This window comes from Dermacentor silvarum, chromosome 11, assembly GCF_013339745.2.
Source record: "Dermacentor silvarum isolate Dsil-2018 chromosome 11, BIME_Dsil_1.4, whole genome shotgun sequence".
In the NCBI taxonomy this organism is placed as follows: domain Eukaryota; kingdom Metazoa; phylum Arthropoda; class Arachnida; order Ixodida; family Ixodidae; genus Dermacentor; species Dermacentor silvarum.
The window spans coordinates 85,765,200-85,781,980 of record NC_051164.1 but is presented as its reverse complement, the minus strand read 5'-3'; the positions used below and the strand labels follow the sequence as shown (position 1 = coordinate 85,781,980).

At 44.6% G+C, this 16,781-nt stretch overlaps 1 protein-coding gene across 1 annotated transcript; it reads left to right on the top strand.

Moving 5' to 3' along the window:
* The first annotated feature begins 12,232 nt into the window (after positions 1–12,232).
* LOC119434043 (uncharacterized) lies at positions 12,233–16,368 on the top strand. Its single transcript, XM_037701351.2, has 2 exons — positions 12,233–12,648; positions 15,914–16,368. The coding sequence occupies exons 1-2, from the start codon at positions 12,625–12,627 to the stop codon at positions 16,229–16,231; spliced, it is 342 nt and encodes a 113-aa protein (XP_037557279.1). The 5' UTR covers positions 12,233–12,624; the 3' UTR covers positions 16,232–16,368.
* The last annotated feature ends 413 nt before the right edge of the window (positions 16,369–16,781 follow it).

Genomic DNA, 16,781 nt, shown 5'->3' with positions numbered 1-16,781 from the left:
CGCCTACAATACCGCCCCTCAGAGTACTACTTTCTTCTCACCGTTCTTATTTGTACGGCCGCCACCCGTCGCACACGATCGACACGATCCTTCCATACAGGCCAGACACGTCTCAGTATACGCCTATATTTGCCACAGCCAGACATGCTGAAGAGTGTCGCGACCTTGCCCGGACCTTTACTGCAAATGAACAAGAGCGGCAGAAGAGCATCCGCGGTGACACCACCACTTCTGCGCCCACGTTTTTCCCTGGGGCGCTCGTCTGGCTCTTGGTCCCTACCACCGCCACTGGATTCTCTTCGGAACTACTGCCCAAATACGAAGGCCCCTACCGTGTCGTCGAACGCACGTCCCTAGTAAATTACCTCATCGAACCCGTTGAACCGTCTTCGGACATGCGCCGTCGAGGGTGCGACATCGTCAATGTGGAGCGCCTCAAGATATACCATTACCCACTCATGGTGACAACCTGTTAATTCGCCGGGCGGCTCCCTTTTCACACCCGGGGGTAATTGTAGCGAAGCGTTGGAACTCTGAAGTGGGTCGTCCGCTCCAGCGCCTTCTAGTGGGTCGTTTGCTTCGGCTCTCGAGCGCCGCTCGTGCTGAGAGTCCGTGCTGCGCCTTTTGGACTGTCGCCCTTGCGCTGATTTAAGTGCCGTCCAGTAAAGGGCCTGTCAAAGCCACTAGTGGCTTGAGGGACTTGGCCTGGCAAAATCAGTGAATGAGCGTGCAATATTTAACATAGGAAGCTTAACACGAACAAGGAGCAAATTATGGAGCAAGAATCAACAATCGACACCAAGAGGATAAAAAGTACATGTTTTAGAAATTATGAACAGTATATATTACAAATGCTAAAGCAACCGTGTTACTGTGAACAAATGTTTTTCAATGCCTTATTGGATGTTATGGAGAAAGCCTCATTCGGCAATTCGTTGAGAATTTTCGGCACGTACCCGCAACGTCTAGCTTCACCATATCTCTTTGAGGATCGCCGAATCACGAAGCGAACACCACTACGAAGGCTTCGGGGGAGGGGGGCTGTGTAACATACTTGAAAATCGCTGATCGAAAAATGCCGTAGCACCACAGTTTGCACAGAGTCCAGAAGTATGGCAGGCCAAGCGCTGTGAGGGTGTTACGATTTGTGATTGACGGAGGGTTGTAGGCTATTTTTTTGTCTATTTTTTAACAATCAACATGCTTTGACCATCGGGTGAGGCAAAACGCTAAAACGGTAATCCCATATCGAAGAGTGCTGTAGACCCAGTTCTGCTTAAAAAATGGACAGGAGAGCTGCAGAAAAAGCTGTCATAGACAGCTTGACTCGGCCGCAACTCCTAAGTACAAAGCAGCAGCGACAGGCAATTTCATTGCGCACATGACCGCTTCATCTTAAGATAACATGACAAATTAATACAATAGGAAGAACATAAGAAGACTAAACAAATGGGCACTTATGTATGCACATATCAAATGACTTGATCAGAAGCATGAATACGCATATTTAAGATCATCATCAAATAAGAGCACGAACAACTGGAATAATGAAAACAATATAAGTAGAGCAAAGAAAGCATCCGCCCCATTTCGCTTATGTATTGAAAAACCTTGTCGATTTTTCTTTCTTTTTTTGATAACTCATTTTTTTCTTGTTGCACAGCATGGCTTCAGGAAATAATATTAATGCAACATTCAATTTTTACCTTTTACTTACAATTCTTACCTTTTACTTACCTTTTACTTACCTTTTTACTGATCGCTCGTCATACGCTGAATGCCTTTTTTTTAGATTTCTCGAAAACATTTGGTAAAGTGTCGCAAGCTTGTAATTCAGAAAATAAGCCACTTGAATATTGACGCGAACATCTTAAAATGGATCGAATATTTTCTACGTAGTTGCTCGAGATACATTAGTGCTGTGGGTTATAATTTCTCGGTGTGCTTTGTTGACTCAGGTGTGCTCTAAGCATCGGTTATATTTTGTTTGTTGTTCGTAATGTATTAACAATCTTGACGTAATAGATGAACGGAAACCCGCTAGGTGGAGAGAAGTAATTAAAGAGAAAAATGAGACATCCACCCAATAGTAACAATTGCTACAAAGGGAACCCAGGCGGGTTCCTCAAAAGAAAAGCTTCGCAGTTGAAGAAAAATTCGTACTGGACCGGGACTCGAACCCGGGACCACCGCTTTTTCGGGGCAGCCGCTCTAACATCTGAGCTAACCAGGCGGCTAGCAGATGGCAGAGCGAAGTCGAATTTATCAACAACTCAATTCATACCGGAAGCATTTTGAAATCGAACTATTCCAAGCATGTCAATGCAAGTAGTAACACATTTCATCAAGTCATTCTGAGGGAGAGAATAGTACAGATCTTTTAAGTCAATAGAAAAAAAAAGCAACAAGGTTTCTGTCTTGCCAGTCTTTAAAGAATTCCACCAATTGTTCAGACAGTTACCGAAAATGGGTCGCCGGTTGGCAAGAGCTTCAAGTACTTTTGTAAAAACGTCGCCATATGTTTCTGCCAGGATGCATTCTCTGACACTATCACTCGGAGGGGACATTCCTGCTTGTGTGTCTTTGCTGAAAAGGACAAGTCGAGGTCCCCCTTAGTGCTCTTTTCGATAGACCGGGATAAACCATCTAGTCCGAAAGTTTTGCATAGCTTCTTTGCTTCATTTTGTACTTTCTTAAGTGCAATGTCCTTGTGGACCTTGAAAGTGCGCGCGTTCCTTGTCCGCGCAAGCTCTCGCACCTGCGTTTTAAGTGAAGTTGCGTCGTTCCGCCGATAGGTATCCGCTGCCGTCACCGGCCCGACATACGCGTGCGCTTGCTACTTTATCTGGTCGATCGCGTCTAGCAAGCAAGCCGAGTAGTGTCCCCACCTAAAGAGTATATGTCTAACGCCGTGCCCCTTGTCCTCCAGGATTAGCAACATCTAGGTAAAAAAGATTAAAATTAAATTATGGGGTTTTACGTGCCAGAACCACGATCTGATTATGAGGCACGCCTTAGTGGGGGAACTATGGAATAATTTAGACCACCTGGGATTCTTTAACGTCCACCTAAATCTAAGTACACGTGTGTTTTCTCATGTCGCCCCCATTGACGCAGATTCAAGACGCAGATTCACCCGCACGTCCGAGCCGCAATAAACACGGAAAACATCCCGAAGAACATGCACCCCGTGCATAATCTCGAGAGAATAAAATGCTGCACGAAAACGATCCTCAAAAACCACAGCGCGCGGGAGGGGATGCTCTTCGTAGACGCCGCCCGGTACCCCCGAAACCGGGTTGACAATGGTGGTGTCGGCGAAGGTGTCTTCGCAATGGCGGTCGTAGACACAAAAGGAAAGAACGTGACGGCGGGCTCCATCAGGACCAGATTGTCGGAGGCAGCGGAAGAAACGGCAATCGCATTGGCCGTAATCGACAGTCGGAAACAAGACAGAATAATAATCAGCGACTCCAAGATGGCCATTAGGAACTTCACAAAGGGCTGGGTCTCCATGGAGGCGGCAAAAATCCTGGACAGCAGAGCAGTAGACTTCAAGAAGAGAAGTAACCACAGAAGACCCGAGCACCCGTCCCAACCTCAACGAGAAGGCCCACCGAGCTCCGCGAGAACTAACCCACCGCGGCTTGAACAGTGACGGCCCGACACCTCACACCCCCGCGGAGGGGGTGAGAACTGCGGCGGAGGCGATGGGGGAAGACGGAGGAGGCGACGACGACGAAGTAGCGATACAGGACGACAGGGACAGACTAGTCACGTACCACGACATACTGACACACTATAAGAAACAAAGGGAAGCATACCCACAACCGCACAAACAACTAGACAGATCTCAAGAAACAGATTGGAGAAGGTTGCAAACCAGAACCTTCATAAACCCTGTAAACTTGAACAGAGTAAATTACAGACAATACCAGACGCGAGCTGCAAACTCCGCAAGCACGAACACGCAGACATGGCACACATCGTACGAAAATGCACAGAGATCAGAGCAATATACAGAGAGGACAGCATAGAACCGGGTCGACCTTCTCGAGGAGCGATGGCTAAGCGCACTGACTAGCTCGAATCTACACGACCAAATAATGGAAATCCAGCGGTCCCGGGCAGCGGTGGAAAGGCTATGCCTCACCGCACATAATGCCCGGGTGGCATGAGCTCGGGCCGGCAACCTCGCAGGTGCTTTTATCAAGTTTTTTTTTTTTTTTTTTCCGCCCGTCCGTATACAGCGAAACATCATGAGAATTGGAGGACGCTTAAGCTTCGCCTTTAAGAATGGAACGCGATAGCATTCGAACGTCCCTGGCTGCTTATCAGGCTTTTTTCTCTCGTATATTCAATTTAAAATCCGACGCTATCACGTCTGTAGGTTGTGGTTAAGTCGTACTTTACGATTTTTCTGATGAATTTTACTTTGAGACATTCAATTTTTGTTCACTAACGCCTTGCGCCACGCGAAAGGCCCGCCCGGTCGGGGTGGGTCGGCATGATTGTTTCCACCAGACGCCGATGCTTAACGCCGACGCCGGATTTTCTGTGACACGGGGCCCTTAACGCTGTCGCGTTAAAATGGCAGACCATTGCTCAACTCTTCGAATCAGCTATGCTACTTAAAAGTACGAGCACATCGAACGTAACGTATACCTAGTGATCCCTAATGACTCGGCATCATCAGTTAATAATGTTAACCATCATGTAATCACTTTTTTATTGATGCCAATGACGACGTGCCCGAATCAAGGCTACTACTGTCATACTAAAAGTGATTTGTGATCATAAGTGACTTGGTTCTACCATCTCGTAGTTTTTATAATTGAATCTGTGTTTATATGACTTTTCATTTGATATCCCTGACGCAATGCTTTATGAAATGTAGACTTGGCGTTATCAGTTAATAATGTTAAGCAAGATGTTCATTATTTGAAAGTGCGAATAGCCCCAATGACGACGTGCACGAATCAAAACAGCTGCACCAGCAAAATAACTGATTCATTATCACTACTGACTTCATCTTACATGTTTCCAGCAGGCCTCATTGTTGAATTACTTGTTTTATGATATTTCATTTGATATCCATTACATTGCAGGTGTGTGAAACCGAGAGAACTAAACATACTATGCCAGTAGCTAGTGCTTAGAAGAAAACAATTTTATTTATTCACTCACGAAAATGAAAGCACAGTAACGAGATATACAGAAGCAGGTCCCATAGCTCAAGGCTGTAAGGGGACCTCCTGTTATAATTAAAAAGAACAAAACAAATTAGGTTAGAGCAAATGCAGCAAAGTTGTAAAGTTCTCTACAAATAAAAACACACGACAGCAAAAGAATTGAAACATTATATATCATTATGCAGAATTACGTTTCGCGCTAATAAAAGGTAACAAAACAATTCAGGATAATGCAAATGCAACAAAGAGGTAGAATTGTTAACAAGTGTTAATGCAAGAAAACAAGCAAACAGAAAACATGGCATAACGCTGTACAGAATTGCATCTTGTACTGAATTAAAAACAAAACAAAAATCAGGTTAAGTGAAATGTAGCCAAGAGGCAGAGTTTTAACAAGTACTGACACAAGGAAACAAGTGGACTGAGATATGGTGAAATGTTACAGATATAATGGTGTAAACCTAAATGAAGCAAACAGAACATGTTAAATTGCATCACTGCATTCACAAGTTAAGTAAATATGAGAGTGAATGCTGTTTAAAGCTGCCTATACTCGGAGACAGCATTATGTCTGTTGGAATACAGTTCCAGAAAGACATCGCTGTGAACGCAGAAGTTAATTTACCACTTACTTGAAGAGGTGCGCACTACTTGCAAACAAATTGCGAAGTGGTATTAGCTAACGAAATTCCATAAAGTTAATCATGTTAGAGTATATGTCCTTGAAACGGTGCATGTAATGAAGTAACATTATTTAGAACTCTTGTGGTTAGCACTAGTTTTAGGAATATCTGTGGTGAAATGCATTGATAATCTGTTTGATACTTTTAAACAGCCCATTGCCATGCAATCCAACCAGTTCAGTGGAGTGCCAATGCATTTCACCATAGATTGCTATTTTTGCTGAAATATTGCTTTGTTCCTGTTCAGCTTCAATTTCTCAATATAAAAATGTGCACTAAAGTTCACTAACCTCACTAATTGCAATCCTAACATTATTAATCTAACTTCACTAATTACAAAGTTAACAAGGGGGTTTTGTTCACTCTAATTTTTATTGCAAGTATTGTCCACCTGTTCAAGTAATCTAGCTGATGTGGCAAAATTGAAATATTTACCACAGGAGACATTCAAGTTTACTTCTATTAAAATAGATATAATCCTTCATAACCAAGTATGTTTCTCCGATACATTAATTCTATAGTTTCAAATCATATGGGTATAACTGCTGCCATGTTAAACATCCAACTGAAAATTGTACTAAATGATGGCTCATTAGTAGTTAGAAACAAAAGAAATGTTTCGTGATAATGCCACACCTGTTACATAGCATCAGGATAGCTGACTTGATACTGTCTTCTTACCGTTTCTGGTATCGCCAAGTAGAAGTGGCCAGAGAGAGACCGATGAGTGCATAGTGAAAGCCGAGCCGATTCAAGACGTGCTGGTAGTCGAGCCGTGCCCTTAAATTCCAGAAGATGGCTACCAGAAGCACGGAGGTGAAGGCGGCAAGGAACAGGTGACGAAGGAAGGGTACCATGTTCTATGGGAAAGTGTAGATCAGTGGCCGTCTCTGTAGATCAGTGCGCTTTCGAGATAACTTATTGGACCTGGCTGAGACACTCTCTTCTTGAGCTATAGGCTTTCCGTTTTTTTTTTTTTTCATTTTGTCGAGAAAAGTAATCTGCGCTCGTTCATTAATTCATCGCATAAATCGGCGTCAGTACGGGCGTGAAGAATAATATATGCGAAGAACCAGCGATTTCGAGAGAACTTATTTGACCTCGCTGAAACACTATTTTCTTGTGCTGTTATAGGCTTACCCTTCTTTCATTTTAGTCTGTTCGAAAAGTGAGACCTCTCCACTATATATGGTTGGCTTTGAAATGGCTATACAAGTGACCAGTTGACCACAGGCATTGGCCATATTTTATGGAAGTCTGGCTCCAATATTCTCAGTAGACTAGGGTATTCGGCCACAATAACATATTCGAAGAAATTTGAATTTCTCGAATTCCATAATTTCTTTCCACACAATATTACTTTCAAATTGGAGAAAAAATTCCAATTTTTCATGCTCTCGCACAGTATAAACAAGTGCTTGAAAAACAAAGAGTACAGTTCAATTATTTATTGTCCATGGCTTTAGAAGCACTGTCCATTTGAAAGTGTGATGAGTCTATTGTATGCGAAGGTGGTTGACAGTGTGGTGTGCTGACACAGTACTGCAGAGAAGTGTCTCTTGGGGACTAAAATAAGTAACAACCTTTGGCACCCTAGTGCTGATGCGCGTATGTAATAATAAACATTTTTTTTTACTTTTCAACAATTATAGATTGTCTATACAAGATGATGCAAAGCGTTGAGGAAGGTAGATTTCACGTAAATGTTACCAAGGATTTTCATAAAGATTAGGGAGCGGGAGATCATAGAAAGAATGTGATTATGAAAGCGTGTACTCAGATCCACAGGGCAAACACCTGTCCAAAGAATCCCACCCTGTAGACGACCAAGGGCCCGGAGGGCCCGTGTCGGAGATCCCCCCCCCTTCCTGTCGGCGCCGGAACACCTCGACCATGTTCTGCACTCGTTCGCTGGACTTAGGACAACCTGTCTTGGGACCTTGTGGCGTAGGACAACCTGTCTTGGGACAGGTTGTCCTACGCCACAAGGTCGACGTCGGTGTGCAAGGTAATCATGTACGCGTCATTGTTTTACTTTAGCCTCTTTAATCTCCGAGAACGCGAATCAACTGCTTATGTGCTCCCGTTTGTGCCTATGTGCTTTGAATAACCTGCACTTTAAAACATGCAATTAGATCACAGAAATTTAGTAATGCTGTCAATGTATTGGGATGTGAAGACCGCTTGATATTCATGGTGAGAACGGTAGGTCCCCATTCGATGACATTTCGAAAAGTATTTCATATCCAATTCGTCTCGCTTCTGACTCTATTCGATTCGTGTTTCATGTGGTTTTGAAAATTAATGCTCACGCACCCCTGGCGCTAGTCAAATACAGGCAAGATCGTGAATGAGAAAGGAAGGTGGGTGTGTTCTGATTGTCCCCAAAATATTCGAGGCGCGTAGCGTGCTCATTCGAAGTTCGTGAAGTGACTGCCTGTGTGACCTGCTACGCCATTAGCTTTCAGTGGCGCTAGTTTTTATACACATATATTTTAATAGCGGGCAGCAACGTAGGCTGAGGGTAGTAGTCGGAGGGCTTTTTGAAAGCCGGAAAAAGAAAGTCGATGTAAGAGTACGGCAGAAGGTCACGCTGCTTGCCATGGTGCACCATGTGACCCGTCGATATGATGGCTACTGGAATAAGTAGAAAGACAGTTGTAATTGTAATTTTATGATCGCTCCATGTGCATTTATGCCGTCGCCGCGCTACCTCACTCCAGCATTTTGGCAGTGAATTTCCGCGGTCATCGAGTACGATGTGTTCATGTTTGCTTGTGGGCACAAGTGAAATCATGCTTGTTAATTTAGTTAGTATGCCTATGCTTACATGTTTATATGGCCTATAAGACTGCTATCCTTTCTTCGTACAGATGTCCACTAATTTGCTATCGCAATCTATGCTTAGCCTTTCGGGCGAAAGTGCGACTTTTTTTTATTGGCACTTGGCCAGGTGCAAACTATGAAAATCCTTAGTACCCATCTAAATATGCATGGCAGCTTGCATCACTGAGCTGCAGTTCGCATTTAGTATTAGTTCTAATACTACGCGCAGGTATATATACTGTTTGCCTTGCATGTGCTACGAAACAAGCCTAAAATTAGTCCTAGAAAAAAACTTTGCTCCTAGGCAAACCTGACCTGGTAACTAAAGGTTATAATGACATTGAGGAAACATTTCATATTTACACCAAGTTCGGTGCATCGAGAGACTGAACGCTCACTATGACTGATCGGATCCAAAGTTCAAGTCGTAAGGCTACTTACAGAAAGACAGTACGTATGTAAACAAAAAGGGCATTGCTGCAAGTGGTACATAAGAGTTTTGTGCGCTTTCTTGTTTGCACGTCAAGTACGAGAAATCTTGCAAAACCATATTAGCCACGCTTTACACCATGTTTCGCGCAGAGGGTTTGTTTGCAAATTAAGCTGACCTTTCTCTCTTCAAGTATATAAGTCAAGCAAATTTATCCGTTCTGGCCATTTGGCCTTTGTCATGTAAAACATCACAATGATACCCTGCAATTTTTTGAAATGTTCACACACTGTGTGTTACGTCAGCATGGTGTTATTACATTCTGGTCTTGCAAATAATATTAAGGCCAAGGACCATGAATAACTTATTATGAATACTTCATCTTTCAAAATTAAGAACCGATGTACATTGGCAGTACCAGGAAGTGTCCTTTCTTCGGTATTATTTGCAGTAGGTGCCAATTAAACAAGAGGTTCCGGCATTCTACAGTTTTGGGTTTCTATTTAAATTTTTTTTGCCAGAGCTGGTTTCCCCACGAGACAACGACCCTTTTTTTATGCAACTGAACATTAAGAAGGGAAACATGTAGTTGGGTCTTCGGCAACAAGAACAGATCGATTCACTGACAATTAATTCTTGGGTATTCTCGGTATGAGTGGCATGAATTCACAGATAGAAAAGTCTGATGACATGAAGTATTTCAATAAAACTCCACCAACTGGATTTAATTGCTGCAATCATAGCCGCAGCTTTACCTGTGGATGTGATGCAGTCAACTTTCTTTGCCCATTCGCCAGCACAGTTGGCAGTACGTTACCGCATTATTCCGATATCACATATTACAGATAGGCTACGCGGCTGTATACTTCAAACGACGATCTACACCGTGTCATCATGGTGAAGATCTCATAGGTGGGTGTGTGTATGGCCATGATGATGATGCGACCCCTGGCGGCCCACTGCCGGACATTGTCGGTGAAGCTGTTGATGATATCCATGCCACAGCTGGGATGGTCTAGCAATACCACATCTGCGTTAATAAATGACAAGTTGATACGTGAAGGATATAAAGATCACCGCGGTTGACATGTGTTATTAGCAGCAGGCATCATCAGTAGACAACATTGCGGGTAGACTTGAAATATAATGCGTAAGGAAGTGGCAAGTGCTATAAGAAGTTAGAGTAGAGGGGAACATACGGTGCCATTGAGTGTAAATGAATGTGCAGTGAAGCTGACAGTTTACACCAGAGCTCGTGGGATTGTCTCGCATGGAGTCACGTTGTATGATGTCTATTGCACAGTGGATAGGTGGGTTGCATAGATTGCCCACAGGTGTAGCACTACCCGTATAGTCTTATAGGGGCAAGGGGCTCACTTGTGCTAGAGAACCTTAATGACGATATCAAAGATTTAGGATACTCATTTGAAACACTAACCAAGAGGTGAAGCTCTTAGTACCAATTTTTATATGGACCCATATGGACTGTTTGCCAGTCAATGTACTGGCATAGCGGTAATTGGTTGTTTATTGAAGTAAATAAATAAAAGAATGAAGTGCACGGAATTACTGCTGACTGCGCAGTAATGTGGCTGTAAATGTTAGCGCGGTCAATGAATCAATAATCTCAGCACGACACGAAAGCTTCGATTCTCACTCTGGCCTTGGTGTCCCTCCCATCGCACCTGGCTCCTAGAGCGGCGAGGTGAACAGCCTCCGCTGCTGCACGCTCATGCCAGGCCACAGGTGCCTGTTGCGAGCAACGTAGGCGACGCAGTGCTCACGCCTTGCCGATGGCATGATCAGTCCATTGAACGGAATATATACTGGGTGTTTCAGCGAACACTTTCAAAACTGTTTAAAGGTTGCCTGAGGCAGACGACGCAATTCTAGTTCATGAGCTGGTCTACTCAAAGAGGCGGACATTACTTGCACGAAAAATTTAAATGCATAATCAACTAATGAACGAAAAGTCACTAATTAAGTTTGTAACTAATTACCTTAGGGTCCATATTGCAATTCACAAATTGTAGCCGTGGAGTTCAAAAGGCAGATCCACTCGCAACGAATTCTCAGTATGAGACCAGTTTCGAGATAACAATTCCCGAACTTTGTGGAGAAATGCATTGGCGTTCCTGTTACTTTTGTTCTTCAATGCATAAAACGACCTTTTGTTAGGAAAGTGACTGCAATTAACGGTATGTATATTACGCTGCTTTGCATAAAGTTAGTTATCAGGCATGTTTCGTGTGTGCTGATTCGATGGCTACATTCATCGCTCTAGCATCTGAGCAGTGGAATATGTCTTGTCTAGTTACTTTGCTTTCCTGTGCGTATAATCATTGGCAAAAATTTTTCCGGAGCTACCTACTTTGGTGTCCCTAATAATCATTGAATTGCTTTGGAACACTATGCCACCTAGTTTTAATGTGCAGCAAAAGAAAACACATGATTTTCTGGGCTGTATCCCCATTAAAGCAGGCGGGAGCCCATTTGCAGTATAGTATTGCTCAAGCTTGCCATTTGCCGCTATGTAATGTGCGCCGCATATTTTCACTAGAGAACGCAAGAATTAAGAATGCATGACTTAGATGAAGTTGAGCTCACGGTTGTTTGCAGTACTGATAGCACTCTAAAAGATAACGGAACAACACTACGCCGAAACACGAGAATAATACAGTTGTGTGCAAACTAGTGTGCTACAGCTGTTGCTGCTTCCAATGTTGCTGTTAACATTCTTCAGAAGATTCACCCAGAATGTATGTCAGTCTGTTGGGTTGTTTATCCGTATGTAAACATCTACACGCCAACTTGGTGCACTGGGTAGTCCACGGTTTTAATGGGTAGCTCATCAGGGTTCGAAACCAACCTTCAGACCAATTTGGTTGACTGGGTATGTTATGGTATGTGACGCTCATCAATGAACGTCTTTCGCACCAACTTGGGTCTCTGGGGTTATGCCATTATGTACCGCCCTTGAGGGAATATTCTTGACACCATTCTTGTCATATTCTTGTCACTGTGTATGTGTCATTGCGTATGCGCCACTTTTCAATGAATGTATTTCAGGCCTGCTTGCGTGATCGGGCTATTCTAGCAGCCTGATTTCTGGTGGTCTGCCCGGCAGATCTGGTGGCCAGCTCTTCTAACAGACCTGGCGGTAAGCTGTTCTAATGACCTGGTATCATGCTGCCAGTGCTGCGCACTTTGTGGCAAGATCTAGCAGCCTTGTACTTTGCTGTCCGACTGTCGGATCTGGTATGCAGCTATTCTAGTGACCTGGAATGTTCCTGCCTGCTAAGCTGGCCTGGTGTCTTGTAGCCTCCCCTACGGAGCAGGTGGTCAGCTATTTCAGTGGCCTGGTATCTTGGTGCCCACCCTGCGGACCTAGTGGACACGTGTTCTTGGGACCTGGTGTGTTGAGGCCGCACTAAAGACCTGGTCACCAGCTATTCGAGTGGCCTGCTGCCTTGCTGTTCGACCTGGGGACCCCATGGTCAACTGTTTTAGCGATCTGGTATGTTGTTGGCCGCCGTACGAACCTGACCATCCGGTCTAGAGGCCTGGTGTCTTGACCACTCTGTTGGCCTGGTGGTTGGTGACCAGGTCTCTTGCGGCCAAGTGTCTTTCTACCCGCACAAGTGACCTGGTGGTCATCTGTTCTACCGGCCTGGTATCTTGCAATCCATACTACGGGCCTGGTTGCTAGTTCTATCGGCATGGTGTCTTGCTCTCTTGCTGCCCGCCTTGCTGCCCACCTTGCGGACCGAGTGGCCAGCTGTTCTAGCGGCCTGGAGTACTGCTGATAAGAATATCCAGAAGATACGCATGCGTTAAAGAATCAAAGGTGGGAAAAGTTCGTTCCTCCGTATCACAATTTCTCTGAAAACACGGCAAGTTGGACGAGTTGGTATATACATTAACAGCCTGGAAATTAGCGTCCGTGTTGACATTGTTTATTTGTTTGGTTATGGTCATTTCTTTGTATTTAAACGTTGCCTTCACGGCAATAACAAGTAAGTATAGCCAACACCGATATCGAGGCTTGCTTTTGTCTTTGTTACCATTTTGCCATTGTATGTGCATGTGGTTGCAAGCAAGAGCACTTACCTGCTTTCGGGAATAGATTTCCCTTCTGCCGTCACGCCGCTTGAAGACACCATGAAGTGTCTCAACGAATGCTGGCTAGTCGAGTAAGACATGCTATACGAGTTTCTTTCACATTAGTCAATGCACTCGGATAAAATTAGGAATAATCGCATTTACCTTGCCCAAGCTGCATTGTTAGCGAGACCAGTCTATTGCATATTTTTTCTTCTGCCGATGCCAGTTTTCGTTATGAACGATATTTCAAACTTTTATTTGTGGACATTATGGACAATCTGTCTTATGCTCACTTGCGTTGGCAGCTTTAGGGGACCCTATTTTCACTTCCCTTGTCACATCGTGGTAATAATATTAATAAGTGACATGCTGAGCACGACAAGATTACGACAGAATGGCAGTTGGCATGATGATGTGATGATGACTATGTCGTCGGTTGCATGGCTGCTTAACTGCTGTGGCAGAAAAAAGTTGGAGCGCGCCGTAGAACATTTATGGTAGCAACTTTTAAGCGAATGACTTTTTTACCTCTTTCGCCAGTTTTCATGGATGGTCGATGATCGTCGATGCTCGGACTTGGCAAGGAAAGTACTCGCTCGCTCATTCATTCGTTCGTTCGTTCAATTCATTAGTTCACTTGTTCAATCATTAGTTCGCTCGTCCAGTCATTTGTTGATTGGTTGGTTCAGGCTATTCGCGTACACTGACGATCATCGTCGATGGTTTCTGAGACGTTTCTGAGACATATAACTGCTTAAATGCCACAGCACTTCAGCAGTTATGCCAACGACGTCATACTCACCTTCACATAAGCCGTCACATCGCCGATGTTTTGTAATCTCGTGGCATGTCGCGCTCAGCATGTCGATGTCGTCGTCAGATACGTGTCAATGCTCGCTGTGCCATCGTCGTTTCCGAGTCTCATCGTCGTCGCTATTGTGACGTCATCGTCACACGTCTGCGGTGGTGTCGTCATCGCCGTCACGTTAGCGTCAGAGTCAAACTTCGTCGCAGTCGTAACCTTCGTCGCTGCCGTGTCGTCGTTTTGCCGCCGTCGTCCCCGTTACATTATAGCAGTTTTTGTGCTACCGCTGCCCTCTTCATTGTTGTACTTCAGCGCCTATGTCATCCTTCTCACTGTGTTTTCGTCGTTGTGCCTTTGCTTTTTCACTTCGTGTTTCTCTCCCCATATCCACCTCACACGCACGGACACGCACACACAATCACGCACAAATTATTCGCCTTACCCAAACAGTTTGAATCATCTACAGGAACACGGCGCGGAGCTTCACCTTAGGGTGCGTGATAGGTAGGCATGTAAATCCGCACAGTAGAGGATAGCGCATCCAACATGTGAACAGCGTATTGGGATAAGCTTTGATATGCGCAATGCATGGGCTGCGTAAATGCATAAATATATGCATACATTAAATCGAAGCAATTTTTTGAATACCCTCCCGGGTTTGTTGCTGTTAGGTCGGCCTACTCGTCGGTATATATATATATATATATACTTCCACACGACGCACAGAAATAGGAATATGTTTCTAGTATTTTAAATCGTCAACTGTGTAATGAAGTATAATATTCGAGCTTCAGTACGGTAAACTTTGTCACCGCAGCCATGTTAGCACAGGAGGGAAGTTACGCAATGGAGCAGGATACGCTGCTCGAGGAGCCAGATTTGATCGCCGTTGACAACTTAATATTGTCAAAGCCGATAAAAAACATCTGATAGACTATCTTTCATGTGATTTATGGAATGCCGTTGTACAACCTATCGTTGATTAGATATCTAGAGACACACACGCCTTTTCTCGCCAAACTGGAATGCGACAAGCTTTGGTCTCAGCCACAGCCGCTGTAGATAATGGACGTGTGAGCCAATTTTTACAGCTTCTGCCAGAATGGTGTGAAATTATTGGAAATGGTGCTTTTACTCGTACAATAAACATATTGTAACGCCTTGGTTGAGGCGAAAGGAAGAGGAGGAAGACGACGAATCCTTTGGTGTGCGGAGCGCAGAAAGAAACCGCGGCTGCACTGCTTTCCTAGACTCTCATCCATCACCTGTAAATAAACACGCCTCATCCGTAACAATATTTTCAAATTTGACATCATGCTCCTGTTCTGAGAGCCACATATAGCACCGTTGTATGGCAGGCTGTTTTATCGTAAATATGTTAATTAAAAATCTGCCCTGGTAGATATTGTAATTCTGTCCTATCGGCTATGTTACTTGAAGAGGTGCACACCAGTAAACCAAATTGCAAAAATGTGTTCCATAACGAAAGCCATTATAAAGCTCATTAATCACGTTAAGTACATGTCCTTAATGTCGAACTGAATTGATGTATGAAGTGAAGTAACATTAGTAAGAATTCCTGTGGTTTTCACTAGCTTTAAGAAATACCTTGGGTGAAATGCATTGAAAATCTGGTTGATACTTGTAAGCAGTCCATTTTCTGCAGTGTTTAAAGTGCGAACTTGTGTGCGGCTGTCAACCCGAGATACTGCTGCACGTCCTGTGTCATTGCATGACTCACAGGCAAGCATACAGAAACTGCCACAAGCAAACCGTTAACCGAGTGAAAGCCGCGGCCTCCACCAAGTTCAGTCACCCACGAGAATCGGCCTCTGGGTACGACTAACTTCAGTCCCGATCTTGTAATTTGCAGGGGCGAGGAGGCGATCATTGTGGCCGTGACGTGCCCGTTCGACAACCGGCCCGCAGCCTGACCGCGGCCCGCCAGGCGAAGAAAGAGAAGTACCAGCCGGTCCGGGAGTACCTGCTGCGAAAATTCCAAAAAGTGTCCGTGGCGACGATTGTCGTTGGAGTGATTGGATCCTGGGAACCCAGGAACGACCGCGTGATGCACCGCTTCTGCAGCAGGAAGTACCTGCGGCTCTTGAAAAATCTCGCAGCCAGTGAGACCATCGCAGCCTATCGGGTTCTTGCAACGTCTACGCAGTGCACATCACCGCCAAGTGAATAAACTTACCTAGGCAGTCGGACACTACACTGACACACTTTTATGCCAGCCCAACATCTTCAAACAATATTCAACAAACACTAAGTGAACACGGACCTTCATGCCTGCTCAAAAACTACTTTTTGAGCAGGCAAGAAGGTGCACCAAAGCTCAAGTGTCTTGTGTCATTTATTAACAGTTCTTTTAAAGAGAAAGCTTTGCTAAACTACTCGAGCCGAGCTTCGCCGTCGCCAGCAATTTGACCTTTATTTGACCGCCGCTGCCCCGTAACCTTGGCAACGCATCGCGTCGTCGTCGACAAGGGGCGTCTGACCACCCCGCGAATATCGCCCGGCGGCATATACTGAAAATTTAGAAGGCACAGCGCCTTAGCAACCGCGGTTGAACGACATTGGCGGAAACGCCGCCGACGACGGTCGATGCCCTTTGCAACCGTTGAGAGTACGCCGCGCCACCTAAAGCCTTTTGCACTAACCTACACTAACCTATCCTAACCTAAGCTAACCTAACCTTAACCTTAGCTATCGCTGGAGCCACGCAAAGGCAGTAATCC